Raw genomic sequence first — 10,890 nt, 5'->3', positions numbered from 1 at the left:
ATAAATCAAAAGTGAAATAATAATATTAGCAATTATTGTGAAATTGCATAGAAATTGTCTAAAAAATTTGATTTTTGGCCAAAATTAAATCGATTTTGTAAAACTTCAATGTTTCTAAACAAAATCGATCATGCTGAATCCAAATCTGAAAACTGTTTTAGATTTTAAAGTTTTCTTGTTTGATATTGCATAAACAGCCCCAGTCAAGAATTATTTCTACATTATTTTGTTTGTGGTTTTATATTATTTCAAAATTATATATATGGGCAATTCTATGGCGGAAAATGAAAAAGTAGTCAAATTTTATTCTCTTTTTGTCAACTTTTAGCAAATGAATATTGGTGTAGACAAATGAATATTGCTGTAGGCACAAAGTTTATTAAAAATATACCTTTAGTACTAAAATTAATTTATTTAAGTCATTTTTATGCTTCCAAAAGTTATGGTTTTTCTCATTTTGCATGATAAAAAAATTGTAAAATGTTATTTTAACCATGAATTTGTTTGCATAATCAGAATTAAATTAACGTGAAAATGGAGCTAATATGTTTAAATTGCTGTTGGTCAGATTTTTTACTTTATAAAATATATATATTTCATGAAAATTACAAAATAACTTTTGTAATTTTCATGTAATGTAAGTTAACAAAAACATGATAAAGTTTTGTTTTTTCTAAAATTTAGCTAAAAAACTTAAGTTTTTTAATAGTATATGCAAAAGAATATTAAATGTTACGTTTTTACATTCAAAGTTTTGAATAATGATGCTTAGTTAAAGCACATTTTTATTTCAAATTTGTGTAATGTAAGTTAAAACTCCATTTACTAAAGTACTGGTGCTTTTTTGTTAAGTTTTTGTTTACAAAATGAATTACGTAATCATTATGTAATTCTTATTTCATCACGCTGGGTTGACAAGGTTCAGAGTGAAATTTTTAATATTGGGTGAATTTAAAATAAAAATCTTTTTTTAATGTAAATTAAAATTATTTGTTTATGTATTCTTATTTTAGTTGACATAAATATACATTAATAAATAAAAATAAGAATTATATCAATATTTTTATTTAGACATTAAAAAAAAAAGAATTATTTGCTATTCTCCTAATATAAAAAAATCAGTTAAAACTTTTTTTTGTTTTTGTTTTAGTAAAACAAATCGTTAGTAAGGGGGTCATCCATAAAGTACGTCACCCTATATTCTCAACCCCTTCCCTCCAGTCACAAACAATCACATATACCTGAACATATATGATCACATAACCCCTCTCCCTCCTAAACTGATAGTAGTTTTTACATCAAAAATATTTTAAGAGATTTTAAATGTAAATACTTTGCATTCTAAAAATTCAACCTAATGAAAATAAGGCAATATGTATAAACGAAAGAAGTGTAAGTAAAAACTTCGACAAACCAAAGATTTTCTTATTTAAATGACTTAGTACGAATGAAGTTGTAATACTATAGTATTTTTTACTTGCTCTTGGTCTTGCGGAAAAACTGTTGCTCTTGGTCTTGCGGAAAAACTATTGCTCTTGGTCTTGCGGAAAAACTGGTTTTAATTTAAAAACTTTAATAAATTTTATATAAAATCACTCAGGAGGAGTGCCACTAGTTTTTAATTTCCTTTGTTAATTATTTTTAATGAATGAGTTCAACACTTTCACAATTTTTTTGTTATGTAACTCTACCTCTTGATAATAGATATAAAAATCCACAAAGATAATTGCTTGGTAGCATAAGTGATGTAACGTAAGTTAAATACACAGTATCAAAAAAACAAGTTTATTTCCCTTGGCCGGTCACCTCTGATAGATTTTTATACATTTCTTAAATTAGTATAGAGTTCTCAACACCTTGTGAAAGTTTCTAATACAAATTTATTGATTTGCAGAAATCTGACCTAAAAGTTGAAGCAATTTTTTTACCTTGTTTTGTGCGTAACATAATTTTAGTGGCATTTTCAGTAATAAGTTCGCCCTCTTTTTGCCAAACTCAAAAACTTTTTTTTAGCTCATTTTATTCTTTAGACAGCTTTCATATAAAATAGCTAAAAGTTTAATCTACAGTTTAAATAGGCTATTATTTGATAAGGTTGTTGCACATGTAACGTAAGTTAAAAATCGAATTGCCCATATATATATATATACATATTTATATACATATATATACATATATATATACATATATATACATATATATATACATATATATACATATATATATACATATATATATACATATATATATACATATATATATACATATACATATACATATATATATATATATATATATATATATATATATATACATATATATATATATATATATATATATATATATATATATATATATATATATATATATATATATATATATATATATATATATATATATATATATATATATATATATATATATATACTTAAATGTGGTAGTGAAGTAGTAAAACACTTGCCTCATAGTGAGAAGTTCCAAAATCGGTTCCTAACACATCCCTGGTAGAACTCCGCTTAACTTGTTTCTCCACGCAGCAGCCTTGTTATACAAGGTTTGTGTTTCAGAGATAAAGAGTTCAGAGAGGGTTGTAACTACAAAAAGTAGCCTCCTCGACTGTAATCCTCATATTTTAGGTAAAAATTTCAAGTGATAATTTCCACTTATTTTTCAGTTTTATGCATGAAAATCCAGCATAAAAATAACACAAATATAATGTCAATACTGTGTACTTAGAAGTAGATATAAGTTCCTTTATTTTAATAACGTGTAGCTGATTTTTAAGGAATTATTAAATGATCATAGACATCCAAAGGGTATTATAAATATACAGTTTCAATAGCTGACTTTGCATTTTAAATTTAATAATTTTTAAATTTACCAAAATATGTATTTTTTCAAGTATTTTCATATAGTCAAATTTAAGAACTATTTTAAAAAAATCAATTTACTTTTAATATGTTTAATGACTTTTCTTTCAAGAAAAAATATATTTTTGTATAGACTGGATAATGTAGAATTTAAAAAAATAAAAAAAATTATCAAATTTTTATTTTTTGATATCTGCCAAAAATCAAATTTTTCAGATCACTGTGCATTGTTTAATTGAAATCAAAAATCTTCTGAAAACACAGGTTGTAATTACCTCTTTTATATAATAAGTTACAAAATTACAAAATTATGTAACAATAGTTGATTTAACCTAAGTTTTAGTAGTAACAATTTTTTAACTTGATTAACTCTATTTTTGTTGTTTTTTTATGTTTAACAGGAATCAGGAATCATAAGAATAAAAAAATGTTCATTATTCTTTGGTAAACTTTCATGATTTATTCAAGCCTTGTGCCTATTTCCTTTTTTAAACCACTTTTTCTTTACTCAAACTGCATTTTTCGGTTCTGTTAAATACAACATGAAAATTTACTTTTTGATTATTAAACATATTATACAATATATACTGATACCTTCTGTAATAAAAATTGCAGACCAATATGAACTGAGTACATTATTCATCGCATTTACAAAAGCTTTTAATACTAAACCACCATTTTGGTATAAAAGAGAATTTTCAGCATAGTACAAACAAAATTTATTCAGTCTACAATAGCTCGTTCCCACAGCTGCAAACTTTAACATAACCCCATTAATAGCTTCCGCACTATATCCAGAGCATCGATAATTTAAAGCAGGCACAAATGTACAGTTGTCCTAAAGAAAAAGAAAAGTACATTTATTTCATTTTGCTTTCATTTCATGAATCTTACAGGAAAATTCTAAACAAACTTATAAAGAGATGACCAGTAAAGACCAACTGCTTACGCTCACCCAAAAAGTAGAAACCTAAAAAGGTCCCTTAATAAAGTACCACTCAAATATAATTAGACCTCCCACAAAATAACTCTAGGTGTATAACTATTCTTATGTAATAAAATCAAATAAATATATTATAGTCTAACTATAATATCAATGAATATTTAAAGCAGTTTCAATTATAATGATCAAAAATAATTAGTTAATATTAATAAGCTCTTTATAATAAGATTTAAAAAGGAATACTTACAACAATTAACAAACATTCATCATAAAAACAAACAAGAAAAAGTATCCTCACTAGACAATAATTGTAACTTTCTGAATGAATCCCTATTAAAACATGCAATGAATCTCGATACAACTGTTCTTCAGAGATTACAACAGCCTGAAGTGAATATCCAATGATACGTTCAATTCCTGATATTCTTATATTGTACAAACAATCAAAACCTTTCTTTCCAAGTTCAGATATGTATTTGTTGCTTGTTATTGCTCTATAATTACAATAATGCGATAAAAATTTATTAATCAATTTTTATAAATGTTCTAGAAAATAACTTACAAATTTTTTTATAAGAAGATCAAAACATTTAAAAAGTACTATAATGAAATTTTGTTTAAACACCCAATTACTTAATTACCAATTTACCCATGACTATTCTCCCAAGACGGCAAAACTTTTCCTAAACTGAATGCATAGTCCCATATACTCTTTAAATTGTGTTTTTCATGTTGTTCACTTGGCTCAGGACTTTTAGAAGTTGTAGAAAAGTTTGAGAGCTCAACAAAACCTTCATCTGTAAACAACTAATAAACAACATAACATCTAAACAAAGTTGTGTGATAAAATTTCTAGTCAAACTTCTTGAAATATATATATATATATATATATATATATATATATATATATATATATATATATATATATATATATATATATATATATATGGTATGCAAAAAAAAACTAATAAACAACATAACATTATAATCATAAAAAAAATCATACAGTTATATACAAAAAAAATTCACTCATATACAAAAAAAAATCATAATTTTAAAGATTGCATCAAAAAAAAATTATTAAATTATTAAGCTAATAATTTAAATTATTTGAAATTTTTTTTAAGATATCTTAGTTTTGTTTTAAGAATTTATTTGTATATTGGTGAATTAATTGCTTTTCAAACCTATTAAATTTTACAAAATTGATGCATAAAATTGACTGCAAAAAAAATAATCGTACACTAACAAAATAAGTCGTTATTTTAGCGTAAATTAAGCGAATTGAACAATCAAACTTGTAAGTCAAATTAAAAATAGTAATTTTTAAATACACTTTTGTACAAAAAATAAAATAAAATATAGAGTTTCAGCAAAATGGCGTCAAGAAAACAACACTTGTTTTTCCATCAACAAAGCCTTGTAGCTGATTTGAAAAATCAAGGAAAATCCTACCATCAGATCCAAAATTAAAACAGGAATTCCTGTATGACAGTGACAAAGTTCAGAGTGTTCTTAACTGTTAAGAAGCATGATCTGATTGGAACCGTTGCAAGTGTGTCTGGCAGAGAACAAAACACAAGACCACCACTGTAATCGATTGCAATATCATTAATTTGAAGAAAAATAGATTTTTTCGACAGCCAAATCAGCTTTAAAAGTTCAAGAAGATCACAACATCACAGTGAATACTCAAACAATGAGAATGCGAATAAGAGAAATAAAGGTTATAGAGGTAGAGTAGTTTGAAAAAAACTTTTTTTAACTGCAAAATAAATGAAATTTCAATTGATATTTGCAAAAAAGTACAAAAAAACACCTATATCATATTGGAAAAATATTTTGTGGTCAGATGAGTCAAAATACAACCTCGCTTCATCAGATGAAGTTCAGAAATTGTGGCAAAACAATAGAGAAGCTGAAGTTAAACTGAGTTGTTTGTGAGGTAGTGTAAAGCATGGAGGAGGAAAAGCGATGGTTTGGGTTAATATGAGTTAGAAAAGAGGGGGGAAATTGACATTTATTGATGAAAAAATGGATGCTTCAATGTATTGGAAATTCTCAAAGCCAACTTCAACCATCTACTAAAAAATTGAGAATGAGAAACAATTTTATACTCCAGCAGGATAATTATCCAAAACATACTGCTAAGAAAACAAAGGTATACTTTGACACAAATAACATCAATGTTTTGAAATGGTCATCTCAAAGTCTGGACTTGAATCCTATAGAAAATTTGTGGTATATTTTGGACAGAAAAACTGGCAACCGAGCATTTAGACGCAAAGACGGTTTTGACTTCATAAAATTATCTTTATTTCTTAATTTTATTTATGCACATTAACTTTTTTTAACTACCGTAATATAATAAACTACCGCAAGATAAGTTTAATTTACTAACTAATAAAAACAAATCTTGAAATGTTATTTTGTAAATCTTTTTTTAAAGTCAATTTTTTACTTTAAAAAAGTTAAACAAAAATAAAAAACATTTCAAACAAAAAACTTATTACTTATTGCATAAAAAAAATAAAAAATTAAGTTCATTACTTTACAAGCGCATTTTTTTGAGACAAACCAAAATTTCCAAATACCATTTATTAAAAAATATATACCATTACGCTTTCACTTGCCTTATGACAAAAAAAGTTAAACGTACGCTTTATAAACATTTTTTGATGCAGTGTTATAACATGTTTACAAGGAATTTAAATAACTTTTTTAATCAAAACTATTTCTAAATTTTAAGAAAGTTTTTGTTTTTACTTTTTTGATATAGCACAATCTGTTAATCTTTTCTTAACTTATTACATTTGTATATAGGTAATATCAAATGTCATTAATCGTCATTTAAACTTCTTAAGTGGTTTTTATAAAGTTAATTACTTCTTTCATCTTACTGCTTAAACAATATCTTTCAACTTGTTTACATATTAAAAATTGATAAAAAATGGCTTGACTGAAATACTTGACATTAAATAACTCAATGCATACAAAAATGGGTGCACTACTCTACAGTTTAAAAAAAGGCTTATGTATATGTATGTATGTATGTATGTATGTATGTATGTATGTATGTATGTATGTATGTATGTATGTATGTATGTATGTATGTGTGTATGTATGTATGTATGTATGTATGTATATATATATATATATATATATATATATATATATACATATATATATATATATATATATATATATATGTATATATATATATACATATATATATATATATATATATATATATATATATATATATATATATATATATATACATACATACATACATACATACATACACACATACATACATACATACATACATACATACATACATACATACATACATACATACATACATACATACATACATACATACATACATACATACATACATACATACATACATACATACATACATATACATAAGCCTTTTTTTAAACTGTAGAGTAGTGCACCCATTTTTGTATGCATTGAGTTATTTAATGTCAAGTATTTCACTGTATATATATATATATATATACAGTGGAGAAAATAGAATTAGCCTTACCATGATCTAACCCAATACTTTGTAAATCTGTATGCAAGTGCAATGCATATTTTGTATCCACAAATATAACCATTGTTACAAAACAACAGCTTTTTAGAATATAATATAGCATAATTAAATTGTGTTACATTTGATAAAACCATAAAATGAGTAATTTTTGATATTTTCGGTAACAAATACAATTAGCCTCATCAATAATTATTTTCAGTTTACATGTATTTTTTGATCTGGTGATATGCATTTGTGAGTATTTTTTTATTATATTATTTGTAGCTTAAACAAAGACTGAGAAATCAGTGCTCATAAAGTTTTTAACATTTAGTTTTTGATACCTGAATTTAAAATGGGACATGATAAGTGTATAACCAATGAAGAAATAGATGTAATCAAAGCATACAAAGATCTAATCAGGCTTATCTAATCAGGAAATTGCAAAGAAAATTAAAAAATCTTCAAAAGTGGTTAATAATTACTTCAAGGTGGACTTAAATTATGGAGCTTATAAGGGAAGTGGTGGAAAACGTAAAATTGGTAATTGTACTAAACGAGCTATTGTAAGCCCTGCTGCTGCTCAGCACATGACTGCATTTTAAATTTGAAGTCATTAAAAATTCAGGAAGCAATACTAAATATTAAATGAGCATAAAAATCAAATATTTTCTATACTTTCTCGAACTACGTAAATGAGGCTAACTCTGTTTTCTCCAAAAATTAAATACTTTTAATTTTTTTTTCCATTTGTAATTAATTAAATATACCAATTTATAATTTTTTTTTGTTGTAGTAGAAGAGAATAAGAAATAAAGTAAATTTAATAACTGTTTCAAAAAATACTTATGCTTTGACAGTATTACTTTTAACATATTTTAAACCAAAAACAGTGTTTTGGTTAAAATAAGATTTGAAGTTTAATAACATTAAAGTAATTTTAGTTTGTATTTTTTGTAATGTTTAAAATTTTTGTACATTTAACTTGATTAAACTTTTTATAAAACAGGATTCAACTTTTAAAAAATTAAAAAATTTTTTATAATTTATTACTACCTAATGGTTTACTAGGCACAAAGATGATCTTAATTTTTGTTAAAATTTGAAAATTTAAAAATTTTTTTAATATTTATTACTACCTAATGGTTTACAATGCACAAAGATGATCTTAATTTTTAAACTTTATTAAAGAGATTGAGTGAAAATTATTTTAAAGAGAAATCAAGTGAGCCTGTAAAAAAATTAAATTTTAGCATACATCTATGATGATATGAAGTTTAATTTAGCTCGGTAGTTTAAAATTTAAACTGAATATTTAATACTTAAGAATACACGTTATTTGATTAAATAATTTTTATTATCATCTTGACTCCAAAAACTTTTTTCTCTGAGAATCTAATTTTGATCTTACTACTTGGTTTATTAATAGTGAAAAGGTTTTAACATGCATTAGATAAAAGCAGTGAAACAAGGGCCATATATTCCTGACATGACAGGTTATTTATGTAGTCAAGCCTGTAATCTTTATCTTGCTAACTCAAATAAAAAAAATGCACTCATGATAATTATAGTTTGTTTAAACTGCAATCTCAAATGGTGGGAAAATTTTATAGGTTTTTTTAAAAAGATTTTAATAAAAAAACAAAATTAATGGCAAAAATGAGAACAAAAAATAATAGTTTGAAGTAATGTTAGTTAACAACAAATAATAATAAATATGAAATATTTATTATAATTTTTTGTGCAAATAATAATATTTTACTTTTAAAATGTTATTAACAAACAAAAAATATTACTTGTTGCAAAGAAAAATATTACTTGTTGCAAAGAAAAATATTACTTGTTGCAAAGAAAAATATTACTTGTTGCAAAGAAAAATATTACTTGTTGCAAAGAAAAATATTACTTGTTGCAAAGAAAAATATTACTTGTTGCAAAGAAAAATAAATGAAGTTAATTACTTTATCTGCTCTTTTTTTGTGACAAAGATTTAAGTTTTCAAGTATTATTTATTAAAAAATATATGCCATTATGCTTTCACTTGCCTTAAGGCAAAAAAGTTAAACGTATGCTTTATAAATATTTTGGATGCAGTGTTATAAGCTATAGCATGTTTACAAGGAATTAATTTTTTTGTAAAAAATAAAAAAGGAGAAAGAAAATTTGAGAAAAAATTTTTTTTTATTATTTAAATAACTTTTTTATTCAAAATTCTTTCTAAATTATAACGAAATTTCTGTTTTCACTTTTTTTGGTATTGCTCAATCTGTTAATTATATAAAGCTAATGTAACTTTTATAAAATATTATTTTTCTGAACTACTGTTTTTCGCAAAAAAAAAACTTTTAAATATAAATGAAGACATTGCAAGGGTTACATTGCTTCAAGTAAATATAAAAAAAAAATTTAACTTTAAAAAAAATTTAACTTTTAAAAATATTTTTTTTAGCTAATAGTTTTGTTTTCCAATTTTTTTAAAAAATCAGTATTTATTTTTGTTATTGTTTGTTATGAGAAACTGCCTTCGTAAATAATCTTGCTATTGCAAAATGATAAACTATAGTTTTTTTAATATGTTTTTTTTTATGATTTCTTTTTTTAAGCATCATTTAACATCTTTACTTTTTCTTAAGCTTTGTGATAAAAAGGTTAGAATAATAAAAATAAAATTTTCTTTGTTTTGTATTTTCAAAGTTATTACATTTGTAAATAAAGTAAATATCAAACGTAATTTTTGTGCAAACATTTTTACGTAATTGTCATTCAAACTTTATAATTGGTTCTTATAATATTAATTACTTTTTTTATCTTACTGCTAAAACGATATCTTTAAGGCTTAATGTTACCATGGGAGCGTATGATGGCACAGAAGTTAGCAAACTAGATCAACTTTCAAACACAGTTTTATAACAAAAATGATTTCAGTTTATATCAAGATGACGGTTTAGCTGTTTTTAAGAACAGTGGCAATCAAATGAAATAAATAAAAAAGCATGTTGCTCAAGTTATCAAATGAAATCTCAATATCTCTACCAATTGCAATGTAAAATTGTTAACTATCTTGATTTATATTTTAATCTTACTCAAAATTCATTCCAACTATACTGCAAGTCTGATAATAAATTAAGTTAATTTAAAAATCTTGTCCACTGAACAACCATTGCTTGTCTAACAACATTGTTTACCAAGCCACTGTAAGCTCAAATAAACCTCAATACAAAAATAAAGTATACATTGGGATAAGCAAAACCTCTTTCAAGCTATGTTATGCGGACCTTCTAAAATCCTTTAACATAAAAAGGTACAAGAACCACACTGAGCTGTCTAAGGAAGTATGGGAAGTAAAAGAAAACCACTTTACATCTTCAATCAAGCTTCATTTAAGCAATTAAGCTTCTTCATAAGCTCTCTTTTTACAATCTCCCAGAAATTCTCACATCTAAGGTGGCATTTATTTTTGTTGATGATACTACCATTTATTCTTGTCTTGATAAGAAGCCAACACTCTGATTGCTTTGAGGGGGCATTTGAGC

At 24.4% G+C, this 10,890-nt stretch overlaps 1 protein-coding gene across 1 annotated transcript in view; it reads right to left on the bottom strand.

The window, feature by feature from the left end:
- Positions 1–10,890, bottom strand: part of LOC101237790 (gamma-tubulin complex component 6) — a 77,698-nt gene that overhangs the window by 44,140 nt on the left and 22,668 nt on the right. Inside the window, exons 4-6 of the mRNA XM_065818165.1 lie at positions 4,463–4,620; positions 4,112–4,307; positions 3,465–3,708 (exon numbers count right to left, since the gene is read on the bottom strand). Of these exons, the coding sequence (XP_065674237.1) occupies positions 3,465–3,708; positions 4,112–4,307; positions 4,463–4,620 (598 nt within the window). The remainder of the gene's footprint in view (positions 1–3,464; positions 3,709–4,111; positions 4,308–4,462; positions 4,621–10,890) is intronic.

The sequence above is a fragment of the Hydra vulgaris genome, chromosome 14 (assembly GCF_038396675.1).
Source record: "Hydra vulgaris chromosome 14, alternate assembly HydraT2T_AEP".
Lineage (NCBI taxonomy): Eukaryota > Metazoa > Cnidaria > Hydrozoa > Anthoathecata > Hydridae > Hydra > Hydra vulgaris.
This window is presented reverse-complemented; position numbering and strand designations above follow the sequence as displayed.